We start from the raw sequence: 17,226 nt of genomic DNA, 5'->3' as shown, positions 1-17,226 counted from the left end.
TCACATGTAAACTGTTTGAACTGGCACTGAATTGCCAACTTGCAAACACAAACAGGTCCCTTTTTTTGTAGATTTGTTTTTTTAGATCAGATTCTGCCAGTTTGTTTAGACTGTCGATGAAGTTGTCATAATTAATCACGTGTACCTTATGAAAATATTCATTCACAGTTCCTGCAAGCATGACCTTCAGTCAGATTCGAGACTAAAACATCCATCTAAAGTGAACATATCTCTTCATAGGGTGATTTATTCCTCAGCTGGTACGCACCACACCAGAGAAGGAGGCTCACTCTAGTTTATAAAAGTCAAAATGACAAATAAGAGTCTGCGTTTTACACGTTACACAGCACTTCTCCTTCCAGAAAGTTTTTCTCCAAAGTAGATGTGACTCATCGTAGCAACAGTCAAACAACAACATTCTGGGAAGTTGAAGCGTTAATCCAGCCAATTGATATTCCTGGGAAAAACTGTAGCTCTTACTTCTCTTAAGCTGCGCATAAGACATTATGATGGTAATCATTAGCAAGGAAAGCAAACCAAAGAGACATTAAGGACTTTTTCTGCTAATCTTTAAATGACCGGATGACTATATTTGGCCACTAGAGCACAGTGGAAAAAGTCTGCAGGAAGCTGTATTGCTGATGGAGCAAACCTATAGCCAAAGGGCAAAAGCAAGACAAATGAGGAACACCGTTTAATTAGCTTATTTATATTCCAATCCCTGACTCTACGAATTAGTTTTGGACATGCTGGATGTTGTTTGTGAGCTCCTGCTATGTCATTTCTTTGAAATGCAGGTAACTGAATGGAAACCTTCCATTCAAATTACTGATGCTTACGCCATTAAGAAGCAGCTTTATCAAATCATTCAGATATCTATCTATCTATCTATCTATATAATACTTATATTACATTATATAACACACACACACACACACACATATATATATATACACAATTTTATTTTTTTAATTTTATTTTATTTTTTCATTTGGCTTTTAATAACATTTGCTGAAAACTTTTGCCAGCTATCCTCACATCGTCCTGTCACAGGAAGTGGGAGCACGTGAGATTTCTTTCCAGTATTTGAGGATTGATTCATATCAAAACATCCCGCTGCTTCTATTTTTGCTTCAACATCATGGCTGTAGCCATTGCGCTTCTTCATGCTTATCAGTTCAGTGGGACAGCTGTGAGACATCTTGCCAAATAGTTATGTCATCACTGAACGCTCAGACGCGGTTCATCCACCTCTGCTTGGTCAATGTGACTCTAAAAAGCTTTGTTGATTAAATGTTTTGGCTGCCTGTGATCAGACACAGGAATACCTAGCAACAACAGTCCTTATAAATAACAGGTATTCATCATTTGTCTCTATTGTGGAGAAATGAATATGACTTTATTTGGTTTATAATTTGTAATTGTAATGATTTTACGACACAACTTGTGAACTCGTGTTTACCCTGTCATGTCACGTGACTTTAAGAGAGGTCATTACCACCAGTTTGCCTGGGATTGCTGAATAACTTAGATCATTTCCGTTGCACTGACGTCATTGGTGTCTTTGAACAGGACGCATGACGATTTTCACAAACATCAACAATTTAGACGCAGATAAAAGGAAAACACAAGTTCAAGTGCAGCTACATCTGATATTTAAAATAAAAATTTCCCATTCAAGCAGCTTAATAAAAATCCAGATATTCAAATCTGGATTTTGAGGCTACTTACAAAGGTGCAAGAGCATATACATTACAAACAAATATACTAGATTACCACCTAATGAAAGGTGGATACCACAGTTAACAGCTACAACCAGCTTATCTTTCTGTAATGGTTACTCCTTTATGTGCAAGCATGAAATTATGCATTTTTATGCAAAAATATAATTACCGTTATCCATGACTTTTCAAATTTCAATGTTAAGCATTAATTTAATAAAGTACTGTATTAACTCTGGTCTTAAAGACTTTTGTTTACTGTTTTAGCCATTGGTCTTTCTTCTTTTGAAACTGGAAGTTACCATGTTTACACAAAAGATCAGAAGTTAAGAACTAAAGTAAGCACTATCCTGCAGCTAGTTTGATTAGCAAGTTGTATCTATCATCCTAACCCTGTCTGACTGTTAAACAGGATGCAAAATTTGAGCAGTGAAAAGATGTCTTAAAACCTAAAAACAGCCTACTTGTTGGACAAATTAAACACAATCAAACATTGGACGAGATCACAGGGCACCCACGCATCACTTGGAGCAGGGTGCCTTTAATTATGCATAAATTTAAGCCTTAAAGCGGCAATTAAAAAATCCCCTACTCCCATCCTCTCAAAGCAATTTTAGGAAGAAATTATCATCTTAATGATTCAAATTAAAGCCAAGTGAATAGATTTGCAGAGGTGGGTTATACAAAACTGTATTACCTGTACAGGTGTGTTGTAACACGCTGTAAACGTGCTTATTTCTACTGTGAAGCTGGGAATTTAACCATGAGCCTCTATGGGAATTGCCTTGCTTTAGAGGCCGGTCTCATTTTGAGTAACTGCAACGCTGAAGGTTGCTGCTTCGTTGCTCACTCGCTTAATCCTGATCGTTACTTACTGAGATGGAAATTTGGCGTTGTTTAACAAAGACCCAACTTACACACTGTCAAAGTCTGGTGTTCAAAGTCAGAAAGTATTATTTTAAAGTTACCATGTAACTGTAGGTAATGGCTGAGAGCAAAACATTATTTTGATTGCATTTTAATTGGCTTAAAAGGTCATATATTTCAGCTCACGGTGTCAAAATAACAGGTAAATGAATCAGACAGCAGATAAATCCAATGTCTAATTGCCGTTGCACATCACCTTAATTTATTTGTTTAATATAGGAACAATGTGCCAGCGTCAGGACACATAAAAGCCATGCATGCCCTCTAAACAAATGGACAGATGAATTAAACATTATTTGTTTTCACTTATCTTTTTAAAGTGTTAAATATGAAGCGAGTGACCCTGATGAATAATGAAAGATTAATAAACATCTTTCTCTGGAGATTCAGTGGGAAGTCTTTAATAATAACCCATCTTATCTTGCATCTTTTCTGCTTTACAAGAGAAGGACCAACCTGTGCCCTCAAACTTAATCAATAAAAGGAGCAAAATATAAAAGAACGGGGGGGGGGGCATGCAACAAGGAAAATGCATCTGCAGGAAGATAAAACTCTCCCAAAAGTGGATAAAATTAGAACATGGTGTTCAGAGATAGCACGTACTAAACCTAAAAGATTAAATAAGAATGTGTTGACTTGTTTACAAATTTACTGACCAACAAAGGCATATTAATTCTCCCAAGGAGGTTTCTTTGTATAAGAAAAGGTTTAAATAGAAGCAAGTCCTCTGTATCCAAGCCCAGCTCTGATAATGTCTAATGCACACGCTTTTCTCTTTGAGATTAATATTTACATCTCAAATAAACCCTGACATCATAGCTAGCCACCGTCCTCCTCTCCTCCAAGAAAACAGACATGGGTGTTTTAACACACTTAAAAGGCTCTGGGCATCGGATAACCAGTGACGTGAATGTCAAACTTCCTGACATCTCACCTGTTTGACTTGATCAGCGGTGCTCAAACACCTGAAAAAGGCTTCTGGGACAACAGCAGAGAAAGTAAATACTCCTGTCACTGCTGTTAACCAGCAATGTTTAACCTGCCAAAGAATGACTGATGGCCACCTTTTTTTTTATTTTTTTTAAATGTGGATTAGAGCCAATATATTTTCAACAGCTTTATCACTGTGAGATAAGCATCACAACCCTCCTTCACCACATTCATGAACCCTTTCTGTGGTCTGCAGCTCCGCATTCAACATCCTTTCTTCAGTATATCTACCACCCCTCTTTATACAATATACTCTACTAACTTAATGATAACAAGTGCAATGTAAATAAAAGGAGATATTCAAATAAAAAGTCAGTGAATCCACCTCTTTAAGTTTATAAATCTCCACTGAGTCCCCTCACCTCATCAGGTGGTGCAAACATTTACACCACAAAACTGTAAAATCTTGATTTAGTAAACCTTTTCTTTTAAGAACGCAAAGTCTCAATTCATAATCAGTTATAAATCAGTAAGTGGAGCCAGAGCTGAAAGTGTGACTCAACACCTGCGTGCTTTAATATTTTTCTAGGCGGTCCAATTTATGCAATAACACCATTAAGCAAACACCAACTATGAATGCAGAGCCACTCTGAGAACTGTTAGTGAGGTGCCTCGGGATCACAATGGTTCTTGTTTCAGCGTTTTGTGCTGCTCATTCATCCTGGACTGCATACCAGGCTGTTTCCCAAGCTCGTGCTCTGAATACTGAATAGCTGCAGCATAATGTAGAATGAATGCATTATCTGCACTACCACAACAGCATTCCCCCCCCCCAAGATCTATTATCTTATCTTTTGTGCAGAGTCCAAACTTCATTTGTTAGTTAACGTGTCGTTGCTATTAGAGTGATATTTCTGTATTAGCTGACATTGAACTTTTATGAAGATAGTTTCCTAATAATTTAGCCTGACGTGCACTTTGTCTGGTCTTACATTTATCAGGAGCTATACAACATTATTGACTTTTTCATGTGAACGGAAAGATTTCTGGTCAAAACTGCATTCCTTTCTAGGCAAATAATTTGTTTTTCTCTAGATTTGCTATCAGCAAATTATCTTGTGTAATGTGGCCCGTGAGAAAAAACTCCCCAAGATGCTTTTGACAGACGTGCGCACACAGAAAACACACAAACATGTGACAAAGACGACTGCAGGCAAAGAGGAAAAGGAGTGGGAGGATGTGATGGGACGATCTTTCCCTAGCTTTTCCATCTTTTTGCTTACATGAGGTCACCCTACGATCGGGCTTAACAATTGATGTGAGCATAAGTTCCAGTGATGATATCATCCCATAGTCCACGGCAGACAAACAATAAATGTGAAATACAAATATGTGATAGAACTGAAAGTGTGTTTTATTTTGACAGCCTATTTATATTAGCTCTATTCTATAAAAACAGAGCCACAAACACAATAACTGATATATACAAAAGTAATAAGTGACAGAATCCAGTGCAATGATAATAATACACTCACAAGTATACACATTTTAAAGTACATACTCGACGGACAGTTCACTCCATGTAAAAAGTTTCTACACCTGCTGAGCTGCAGCCATAGCAGCTAATCGCTCCTGTTTCTCCTGCTCAGCCTTTTCCCTCATCTCCTTCTCTCTCTGGATCAGCTGCCTCTTCTCGGCCTCCCAGGCCTGCACCCGGCTCTCATACTGCTCGAGGTCCGGTGTCTCGGCAGCAGCCAGGTTCTGCTGGGCCAGAGCGGTCACTAAATCCTGGAAAGAGGTTGACTCCACTTTACCCTGAGACTCCAGCTGGCTGCTCAATTCCTGGAGAGGCAGGGCAACAAAAAAAAAAAAAGTTGAACGCACAAAGGAATGATCTCATCACTTCATTTAAATGACTTGGGTGAAAACCTGTGACCCAGAAAAGTCACTTCCAATATGTGACACACACCGAGAATCATGGCTGCACAGAAAATCTGTCAAGATATGATGCATTCAAGAACAACCGGACTTTCCAATAATTCCAGTGTTTATTATCTTAGCTTCGTGGTCTGAAATATCCCTTAAATCTATGACCAAATGTAGTTTTTTTTTTTTTATGATGCGCAAACGTCAAATAAACAGTTGCAGCCATTTTGTTCCAAATTTTCATCCTGCAAACATTTTGGCCATGAGGGGAAATCCCCCTCTGGATGCAGCCACACACATGCCTATAGGGGGCACCTGGCCAGTCAGCCAGTGAAATTTATCTTTACCCTGTGGCAATAATGCTGTATGTATTGAGATCAATCAAAGTTTCTCTGTAAACCTACTTTTATTCAGAAGGTTGATCATTTATGATTGTGGTATAAGTGCATATCCATTTGCATCATTACTACACAACAATAATTTCACATCTATGAGTTTAAAATAAATAGAAAATAAAGACTGATAAATAAACCTGGTTTTATGTGGATACATACAGCGCATGTCAGGATGCATAGTGCAGAAAATGAAATCAATAATGATTCAGATTCAGCTATTTGATAAAAACACTGGCAGGTGCAGATATTTCATGTATCCAATAGTAATTATGTGTGTGCACATATTCTACAGCATTTGATATCAGAATGTACTGAAAGTCAAAGTATCAACATCTGGATTTGCAAAAAGAAGCTCTGACCACCACTATACAGCAAACTGGACTCTGTTTTCTTTGTTCTCCTGTAGGTGCACCAAGAAGCATTATAAACCCTGATGCACGCAACTGATAAAATCCACATCCCAGCTAAGGCTTTTACACTGGTCCGCTGATCTACAGGTGGTAGTTATGTTTCAGGAACGTTAATGGATCTACAAAGCCAGGAAAGAAGAAGAAGAATGCCAGCTGGAAAGATTTGGAAGAAAATGTTCTATGAGGAAGGAAATGTTTTCAGCATGGTCTCAAGAACATGCCCACTACACCTTAGTGAGCAACGACAAATGCAAACAGAAGCTTTGCTTTAATTTAAAGAGAAAAATATATATATATAAATTATCGTTTAGAGAATCAACAACGTAACTACCAATGTAAGAATCCCTAATTAACAGTCCACTTATTCAAAAATAAGTGGAAAATAATAATTTTATTCATTTATTTTACTATCAGTTCAGTGGTAATACAAGACAGTAGGCAGAATGGAGAAAAGCACTTCTGACAGTCAAAAAAACCCCATCTTATGCTGTTTGCAAACTTTTTAAACTAGAGCGCAGTTGGAAAGCGTATCCTATAGCCCAACAGGGTATTTTGCATTTTTGGAAAACAAAATGATTTGGAGCCACATCAAATTTTTAATGGGTCTTTCCTTTGTCTAGGCTACACCTTTCCATCAGGTTTCAGCTTGGTGGTTGTTGTGTAATCTTGCTGAAAGATGGACAAATGGGAGGGAAAACATACTTCTGCCCCACCTCTTGCCTTATATTTTAATCTGTCCCTTAAAAAAAACAAAGCATGCTGCTCACAGCAGCTTGACTTCTAAGTTATAACCTCGTTTTTACCAGCATGCCCCTATAATTACATTTGATGCAACTTTGAGCTGTAAGTACAAACAAAGACCCACCTTGAATTTCTTGACATACTCAGGTAGCTTAGCAGCTTCGGCCTGATCGTCTTCATCTACAGTGTTTTCTTTCTTGTCCTCTTCACCTCCTGACTCCTCTCCAGAAGAGTCTGACTCTGAGGTCAAAGGCATGTCGTGGAGCAAGTCATTCACATATCCCAGCTGAAAAATAATCACAAACATTAATGTTATTTATGCAGAAAGATAACATTTTGTAATGAAGCATGTTCTGAAACAACTGTTTTCTGGTCTTTTTGCTGAAAATTACATTATGCAAGTAAAGTCTCTTACTGGAATGAAAACAGGCCAGACATTTAATGACGCAGGGTTATACACCTTACTTGACAAGTCACCTCTTAATCTTAGGAAGAAGTAAGATTAACTGTGACCTGAGGCAGCAGCACCTTCATTGAGATGTAATACTTCCTCTCTGTCCTATGGCGTTATCTTCTCTGTCTACGTTATTGCTGTGCTATTGTGTGACGCAGGCTGTTCACTTTCTGTTGCAGTGATTGTCAAAGACAACCTCAGAGCTCCAGGCTCTTCAAAATCTCATTAGATGCAGACAAAGCTGAACTATTGAACTGGACAGCAGAGAGCGGATTAGAGATGCTACATCCTGCGCATATATGTAAAAATTGCAAAATCATGACAGCGTGTGTGTCACACAATGCTGTCTGTGCCAAGCAGCCTACCTGGAAAGTAATAAGCAGCCTGTGGACTATTTGCAATGCTGCACGCAGTTTAATCCACGCTCATTTTACAACAGCAAACTAACACGTTAAGAAATACATCCGTTTGACATCAAACCCACAGTTAGGGGGCTGATATCAGGTGCCCAAATGAGAACAAAGAGCAATGCTGTCTGGTATGGCTCAGATAGGTGTTTGTTATGAACTATACAGGGAGTGCAGAATTATTAGGCAAATGAGTATTTTGTCCACATCATCCTCTTCATGCATGTTGTCTTACTCCAAGCTGTATAGGCTCGAAAGCCTACTACCAATTAAGCATATTAGGTGATGTGCATCTCTGTAATGAGAAGGGGTGTGGTCTAATGACATCAACACCCTATATCAGGTGTGCATAATTATTAGGCAACTTCCTTTCCTTTGGCAAAATGGGTCAAAAAAAGGACTTGACAGGCTCAGAAAAGTCAAAAATAGTGAGATATCTTGCAGAGGGATGCAGCAGTCTCAAAATTGCAAAGCTTCTGAAGCGTGATCATCGAACAATCAAGCGTTTCATTCAAAATAGTCAACAGGGTCGCAAGAAGCGTGTGGAAAAACCAAGGCGCAAAATAACTGCCCATGAACTGAGAAAAGTCAAGCGTGCAGCTGCCAAGATGCCACTTGCCACCAGTTTGGCCATATTTCAGAGCTGCAACATCACTGGAGTGCCCAAAAGCACAAGGTGTGCAATACTCAGAGACATGGCCAAGGTAAGAAAGGCTGAAAGACGACCACCACTGAACAAGACACACAAGCTGAAACGTCAAGACTGGGCCAAGAAATATCTCAAGACTGATTTTTCTAAGGTTTTATGGACTGATGAAATGAGAGTGAGTCTTGATGGGCCAGATGGATGGGCCCGTGGCTGGATTGGTAAAGGGCAGAGAGCTCCAGTCCGACTCAGACGCCAGCAAGGTGGAGGTGGAGTACTGGTTTGGACTGGTATCATCAAAGATGAGCTTGTGGGGCCTTTTCGGGTTGAGGATGGAGTCAAGCTCAACTCCCAGTCCTACTGCCAGTTTCTGGAAGACACCTTCTTCAAGCAGTGGTACAGGAAGAAGTCTGCATCCTTCAAGAAAAACATGATTTTCATGCAGGACAATGCTCCATCACACGCGTCCAAGTACTCCACAGCGTGGCTGGCAAGAAAGGGTATAAAAGAAGAAAAACTAATGACATGGCCTCCTTGTTCACCTGATCTGAACCCCATTGAGAACCTGTGGTCCATCATCAAATGTGAGATTTACAAGGAGGGAAAACAGTACACCTCTCTGAACAGTGTCTGGGAGGCTGTGGTTGCTGCTGCACGCAATGTTGATGGTGAACAGATCAAAACACTGACAGAATCCATGGATGGCAGGCTTTTGAGTGTCCTTGCAAAGAAAGGTGGCTATATTGGTCGCTGATTGTTTTTGTTTTGTTTTTGAATGTCAGAAATGTATATTTGTGAATGTGGAGATGTTATATTGGTTTCACTGGTAAAAATAAATAATTGAAATGGGTATATATTTGTTTTTTGTTAAGTTGCCTAATAATTATGCACAGTAATAGTCACCTGCACACACAGATATCCCCCTAAAATAGCTAAAACTAAAAACAAACTAAAAACTACTTCCAAAAACATTCAGCTTTGATATTAATGAGTTTTTTGGGTTCATTGAGAACATGGTTGTTGTTCAATAATAAAATTATTCCTCAAAAATACAACTTGCCTAATAATTCTGCACTCCCTGTATAACTATAAACAGTTCTAGCATATTGTGCATTTGCATGAGCACAGAACATTTGTGTTGTATTACGCAGCAGTTGTCTTACTGATATTTTTCTGCCTATATGAAAGAATAATGTATGCCATCATTGGCACCTTTTGTAAAGTTAATCAGACTCACACATGGGACATAATCAGGGATATCTGGGGTTGCAATGTTCAATGTTTTTGCTCTCTCATTACTGATTTTGATATTTAAATATGTTTGCAAATTGTGCATTACCCTGAGATGCTTAATGAGGTGAGTGCTGGCCCAGACACCAATTCAGGGATCGATACAACTTTGACATAAAAAGAAGAGTGTCCTCAGATGACATTATCAGCATGGACTTAGCTGATTTTTGAAGGTGGGAGAAACCAGAACTCCCAGAGAAAAACAATAAAAACACCACATCCTCTGCTCCCAATTTCTATGAGGGCCAGAAAGGCGCCAATAATTAATTTAGATGTGCTGAACTGAACTGCACAGGCCCTATTAATACCCAATTAAATTGTGAAATTAACTGTATAAATGAAGAAGATCTTTAAAATAAAGAAGTTGCACCATGTCAATACTGCAGGAAAGCGTCTCTAGTCTGAGGACATACTTATGTAAGACAGGATATGTACAAGGGTTAGGCAACTGAACAACTAAATCAGGTGTCATCAACTCATCAAGTCCATTTCAGTTCCTTTTTGTGCTCAAAGGAAATAGCATTTGGTATTTTTGGACTTAACTTGCCACTTGCACAGAGAAACTGATCCACTCCAAAAAAAGGAGATTTGCTTTAGTTATGAGTTGGTGTCAGCTGTGCACCTTATGTTTTGCTGCTCAGGTACAAATCTGTACAATAAGAGGCTGCAATGTGTCCTTCATCTCACTTCTTTCTATCATCTGTGGTTTTAAAGTCTCTTCCAGAACAAGCTGCACAAACTTTTCTATGAATATACTAAGAAACACCAGTCAGGAAAAAATGTAATTTGTTGTTCAACCCTAACACAAAACACACAAAATGAAGCACGATTTGTTTGCCCTCACTGTATCTTTGGACAGTTTGACATCACTAGAAGCAGTAGCCACTCTCTCCATAATGGCCAGCGCTCTGCCCAGATATCCTCGACCCCAGAAGAGAGGCATTCCTTTGAAGACGGCATGTATGCCCTTTAAATTTTCTACCTTGCCTGGATGATGAAGAAGGAGGAAAACAAATGAGACAAGTGGCATAATGAAAGGCTACAGGAGAAAAAACAAAACTATCAATCACAGCAAAAAAAATTACTTAAAAAAAATGCAAGAAAAAAAACTCAAGCACTTACCGAGGAAAGCATTGCCAAGCAGCTGAGCACTGAGGCCAATGGTGTTGTCTTGCTTCTGTCCACAGATGAGCAGCGATACCCCCAGAGCCCGTTCTTCTGGCACCTGATCGCAGCAAAGAACAAGTGTTTTATTACTTCTACTGCAACATGCTAATTAGCATCGGGCATCTCTTTTTACAAAAATGTATAAAAGTTTAGAATGAAACCCCCTAAGATGCCCCTTTTTGAATCACAGGAAATTGATTTTGCAATTTCCAGTCATAAGAATATTCTAGAGTCATTAGCTGTCCTAAACACCTTCAGAGCTGCTGATTCACTCACAGAAAGTTGTGGTCTGGTTGCTAGGTAACTGCCCAGAGCATACAGAGACAGGATCTGAGTGGAGGGAAGATCAAAAGCCTCCTGAAGCATCACCTCTTCAACCACAGAACACGCACCTGAACAGTTATAAAAAACAAACAAACATTCTCAGATAACATTTCCCAATATCTCTATATGACAAACATTTTTTATATTACAGAAGTTTCATAATCTGGATAGGAGTAAGCTTGTGTGTGAAAAACTGAGTAAACTCTTACTGCTTACATAAGAACTAGGGGGATAAGTAGCAGCCAGGTACTCATAATCAAATGCACACAACTATTTGATTATGTGTGACTGCCTCTATATTTTTTGGTGAACCACCAGTTCATTCAGATGTGTGTTAACAGAATGCCAAAGAGAAAAGACATCAGCACTGATCTCAGAGAAGACTTGCTGTTGTCCATCAATCTGAGAAGGCTTATATGGCCATTTCCAAACAATCTGAACTCTGTCAGTTCACACAAAAGATTAATTACTTGTGAAAAACAGTCAAGACAGGTGCCAAACTTCCCAGGAGCCTCACCCCAAGCTAACACTGTGCAATGCTCAGAGAAACCCAAGAGCTACATCTCAGAATCTGCAGGCCTCAGCATGCTAAATGTTAATGTTCATGACAAGTTACATACAAAAAAAAAGAAAAAATAAGTTTGAGTTGTTTGGGTTGCTAGGAGAAATCTAAAACTTACACTGCACTTAGTTTTTGTTAAATAAATAATACTTTTATTGTCACATCACATGTGCAGGTACACTGGTACAGCACATGCGAGTGAAATTCTTGTGTCCAAGCTTCACAAGCAACAGGGGTGAGCAAAATACAATACAATAACATAAGAACAAGCAAAATATAAGAATGGGAGAAAAAATAAAGGAAAAGGAAAATTAAACACTAAAACCAGCTGTTGCTTGGGGGAGCTCGCGATGAGGCTGCCATACTCGGCGCCACTGTGTGTCGTGTGTATAAACTCTTGGAAGTGAAAAGAAGCTGTATGATAAACTACCAGTATATGGTGAGTTCACCATTTTACAGTGGTGTCCAAATCTGCACTATGATTATGTCCTGTATAGCAGAGAATCCTGGTATCCCAGAAAAAGGAGCATAAAACCAGTGGTCTATAGTATATTGTAAACTGTGCATAAAGCGAAATGACACAAACAAGGTGTCATACAACTTGCAAAATGAAAGCAAGGTGTATGACAGCAATGTATTGAAACATGAAGTTCCCCAAAGTATTTATTAACTACTGTTTATTAATTACACTCAGCATATTCGCAGGACATTGATTCTTTTAGCTGATTTTATAAGCGTTGTGTTTTATTGTGCAAATTCTTTTTCTAGGCACTGTTAACTAAGTTAAATCTTGGCTGGCCATTAGCTCACTATATAGTCCTTTACATAGAATTTGCTAACCATCAACTGGAGTGTCGTGGATGAGTATATAATTAAGGACACTGTAATTTTCTTTTAATGACAAAGGATCCAAAACCACCCCAAAATTAGTTCTATGCGCCCACCCAGTTTTAATCCAAATCACTTGTTGTACAAAACATGACGGGGCATTGAGAGTTCATCTGGCAAGGCTGTAAGCTGTTGAGGTACGTCACAATAGCAACATTTGGGAACCACTAATAAAGGAAACTAACAGACGAAACCTAAAAAGTAATTCAACAACATCAGATCTGAGCTACTGTTTTGAAACTTTACAGCATATAAGCACTTTTATCAAATGGAATCAAAACTTTCACATTCAACTGAAACAGCGGCTCTGCAAGACAATTATTTACGGTCTAATGTTATTATAGAAAACATAAATAAATAGAAAAAACAAGCTTCCCTTTACCCCCGTCTTTATCAAACAAGGAAAGAAATGTTGAAATCAGATTTTGGTGATTTGAACATTTCAAGCAAACAAGAATGTGCTTGGAAACCTGCAAGGGGTTGGCCTTGTAGTCTGTGTGGTGCTTATGCTTCCCAAAGGTTAAATGAAAATTGATTTTTAAACTAAGTCTTACTTTTAAAGTCTGCATCCTTAATGAAGGAATCCATGAGGAGATTGAAGGTGAAGTCATCTGGGAATATTCCATACTGGATCTGCACACAGAGATATCAAAATATTGGCATCATGGAAAAACATCAACTTTTTTCTACATTATTTAATGACGAAGGTGTGTATCACATGCAGCAATAAGACTGCTTCTCAGTGCATTAGTGACAATGAAAGCTCTTGCGTCAGAGTTGTATACCGCCAATCAAAACAACTACAGCGGTGATCGCCTTTACCTCACTGTAAACGCGTCACTGGCAACCTGACATCTGTTTCTGGAGTAATTCAGGGATGCTCAGATACTATAACGCATTCAGGAACTGAAAAAAAGCGCTGGGCTGAAAATGTCAACCACGTTTAACATTATTTGTGCTGGTCAGATCGGTTTGAAAACACGCCTCAGTGCTTTACAATGAGTCTGTGCTGTCTCATGATGACAGCCTTGATCAGATTTCCTCTCCGATCATTGAGATAAGGTTCATATGTAAGGCCCAAACAGTGCTCTCAGCGTAGTTTATTTCCCAAAGAATAAACTGAGTGAATATTATAGTGTACCTTGTTTTTAAGTGTGTGCAAGGCCTTATCTCTAGCCCCATATTTTAGACACTGTCTGATCCAGCCGTGAATGGTCCAGTCTCGCAGGTACCAACAGTTTGGACTGTGACGAAACCTTAAAGAAATTTTTGGGAAAAAAAGTTGTTTCACATGCTTTAAAATAGAAATAGATACAAACACAACAACAAGAGGAAGACAGGAAATCACATGACAAGTATACGGTAAACAGTTTCAGGTGCTGAACCACAACTTTATCCTGGAAATCAGAGATAGGAATAAGAATATATCAGCAGAAGCACATCTAAACTCGTTCAGTGTTTCCCGATTATGAAAATGAATGCGCCCTGAACTAGAGTGCAGTTGGGAAACACACTAAATCTTGCCATCACAAGAATGGGTGCAGATTCCAGAGGAAGGAGTAAACAGGAAAGGTCTGGAGTTGCCCCGAACAAAGAAGAGCATGTGACTGAATATAAATCAAAACAGACAAACCAAACAGACAGTTCAGTCCAACAAAAACACACAGACTGGTACCACAAAAACCAAAAGCAGCAGCAGACATTTGGCACAGATGCAGAAGATGTAAAAATGATATCTGATTACTTATAAAGGTAGTACTCTGCTTGATCAATTTCTTCCCGGGATGATATGTTGTCCACAAACTGAAACAGAAAACAGTGTGCCATGAAAAATCAAGTTTACAGCAAATAAATAAAAAAACTAAATATGGTCCATTTAATGTAGACGCAGCTTACCCGTGACATAATCAGAGAGCTAACAGGGAGATTCCTGTCATATGTCCTGTCCATAGTGTTGGCGAGTACAGCTGCAAGTTTAAGAAGGATTTAAAAAAATACCAGAATTATAGTAAAATAAACTAGAGAATAAGCTTTCCAGAGTAGAATTTTTTTTTTTTTTTTTTAAATATGAGTTTTATTATGGTGATTTACAACTTTTCACAACTTCGGTATTATCTAATTAAATTGTATTTAAACTTTGTTAAACTACCAGTATAAATTATGTACACTTTGTGAAGCAGGTAAATTTCGTCTGTAACACCATGAGGCTGCAGTGCTACACTGCCACCCTGTGTTGATGAAGTGTACACACAGTAGTATTTGATGCTGGACTTCTGCAATGAGCATCAAATGGTGTAAATATTTCCAGAAAAAAATTTCTCTTTTTTAATAATTCTCCCAAGACAAACTAATTTACTGTACTAGAATAATATTCTATATTTGTACAACTATGGGTTACTGGAGGGGGGGGGGTAATTTTCTGGTGTTCCCTTTGGGGGCCACAACAATGGATAATTTGCCTTCATCTCACCCTATACTTATACTTAACTCACCCTATACTTAACTTCCTCCTGTCACACCAACCCTCTGATTGCCCTCCATCACTACACCCATCAACCTTCTCTGGGGTCTGCACTTTTTCTCCTGCCTGGCAGCTCCTTCCTCAACATCATGTGTCTAATATATTCACTATCTACTCTTTTTACATATCCAACCCAAAGTCTCTAAACTGCTTGATTGGAGTTGTCTCTCTGATGTACTCATTTCTAATCCTGTCCATCCATATTGAAGCCAACCTGCTCCTGAGCCACAGAAGATAGTATCCTACGCACTCTACCCACTCTAACTGGAAGGTCAGTGGCTGACTTCATAACACCTCCATTCACACTGAAGAAACCTTGGGCAAGATACTGAACGTCAAGCTGCCCCAATTGAGTGTGAGCATTTGTGAATGTGTAGGGGTCGAAAAAATAAATAAATAATAATAACAACCAGTGTGTGATTGGAAGAGGAAAGTGCTAAATAGAGAAAAATATTAAATAAAATGCATTCTTGGTGGACCAGCGCAGGAGCAGCAAATCTATGTAAAGTTAAAAGTATTTCTAGATTTCGACATGCTGTTTAAAGATGCACTTGTATGTTTTAGTCCCAAAATGAGAAGATTTTGTTGTTTTAAAATGAAGACACAAAAGCAGAAAAAAACAACCTGTAAGTGCAGTAAACTGAATGTAGTGCCATGTTTAGTGAAAGTGGCACTTAGGTTTCTTTACACGTCTCAGGCTGCTTATAATCTGTTTTTTAAACAGTTTATTAAAGGCAATAAACTATTAATGCTTTAATAATTATTTGGAATTAAGGGCATTATAGTCAGTCTTATTGCTTTATTAGTTTGACACTTCTTGACTTGGTGGAAAATGCTACGTTTCCCTGGATAATGATCCAAATCTTGACAAGCCCTTTGTTTGCTTGTCTTTTCATTATGTGTGTAATGTGGAGATTTAACTCTTACCCAGGTTCTGAGGATCTTTCTCTCTCGCCTCCCACATTTTGCTGTCTGTGTAAGCTGCTGAAAGCAACCATCGTCGCGCTGTGAAGAGAAATGCACACATCAATCAAATATTTGGGCAAATGAGTTGCTCATGGCTTTAAAATGACAGGAAAACTCAAATGCCGGTTAGTTTAGCTTTATGTTGTTAGCTAACGTTACCATGAACTGAGGGCATTTAGCTCCACCTCTATGAACATTCAAATATTGACCGTAAAAAACAAAAAATAGACGTTAAATATGAAACTAAAATTAAATCCTACTCTATATTGAGTCTTAACCAAATGCATGATGTGTCTACCTGAAAGAGACGGAGATAAACTTTTAACTTTGACAGCAGCAGTCGCACATCGCTTCAACACGGAGGCTGCCATATTAGACGATACCATCTCGTGGCAGGCGCCGGGGGAGTTTGATGACAGGCAAAAGTGGATTATGGCAAAAGTGGATTATACCAAAAGTGACAACAGGAAAGCAGAAAAGTTTTTGGTTTGGTTTTTGTTGTTGTTGTTTGTTTTGTTTTTTTGTTGCTACCTGTAAAAACAAATTAAAACAAAAAAATTTAAAAACAATAATAATATATTATAAACACAATTCGTACATTTTTATGATTCAATTAATTATTAATGAAGTTACAATTAGATATTATTGATATTTAATTTAACTTAATCTAATAATTTTTACTGTTCTACCTTGCTGTGTGCACCAAGCAACAAAATACTTTACAGGAAATGTTTTGATTTCCTGAAATTTATCAGGAATGACTTGCAGATAATGTAGAGAATACACACTTCCAGCCTACTAACCACAAGTTTCACCACAAGGTTGCTAATGTCATGGTCCTGGGTCATTTTGACCCAGCGTTTTGTGTTTCCTTGAAGTTCATTTTTGTGCCTTGTGTTTATTCTGATTTTGTATTAGTTTAGGGTTGAACCTGACGTTTAGTGTTTTATC

The 17,226-nt window shown here is 38.4% G+C and overlaps 1 protein-coding gene across 1 annotated transcript; it reads right to left on the bottom strand.

Moving 5' to 3' along the window:
• Nucleotides 1-4,971: 4,971 nt before the first annotated feature.
• On the bottom strand, nt 4,972-16,778 carry mrps27 (mitochondrial ribosomal protein S27). The gene is made up of 11 exons (XM_084946745.1): nt 16,574-16,778; nt 16,237-16,314; nt 14,685-14,755; nt 14,533-14,591; nt 13,930-14,044; nt 13,343-13,421; nt 11,291-11,406; nt 10,970-11,072; nt 10,692-10,834; nt 7,175-7,336; nt 4,972-5,420 (listed from the first exon to the last, which is right to left on the bottom strand). Exons 1-11 carry the CDS (start codon nt 16,659-16,661, stop codon nt 5,172-5,174), a joined length of 1,263 nt encoding a protein of 420 aa, XP_084802871.1. The 5' UTR covers nt 16,662-16,778; the 3' UTR covers nt 4,972-5,171.
• Nucleotides 16,779-17,226: the final 448 nt, after the last annotated feature.

Source organism: Perissodus microlepis, chromosome 12, assembly GCF_051167445.1.
Source record: "Perissodus microlepis isolate ML-2025 ecotype Zambia chromosome 12, ASM5116744v1, whole genome shotgun sequence".
Lineage (NCBI taxonomy): Eukaryota > Metazoa > Chordata > Actinopteri > Cichliformes > Cichlidae > Perissodus > Perissodus microlepis.
This window is presented reverse-complemented; position numbering and strand designations above follow the sequence as displayed.

What these genes read in the sequence shown, in the direction of transcription:
- mrps27 (XM_084946745.1), bottom strand. Translation starts at nt 16,661, where the DNA reads ATGGTATCGTCTAATATGGCAGCCTCCGTGTTGAAGCGATGTGCGACT. An exon ending in GCAGAGTACTACCTTTATAA is followed by an intron (nt 14,045 to 14,532) that starts GTAATCAGATAT and finishes AATTTCTTTAAG; the next exon opens with GTTTCGTCACAGTCCAAACT. An exon ending in AGTATGTCAAGAAATTCAAG is followed by an intron (nt 5,421 to 7,174) that starts GTGGGTCTTTGT and finishes CTGCCTCTCCAG; the next exon opens with GAATTGAGCAGCCAGCTGGA.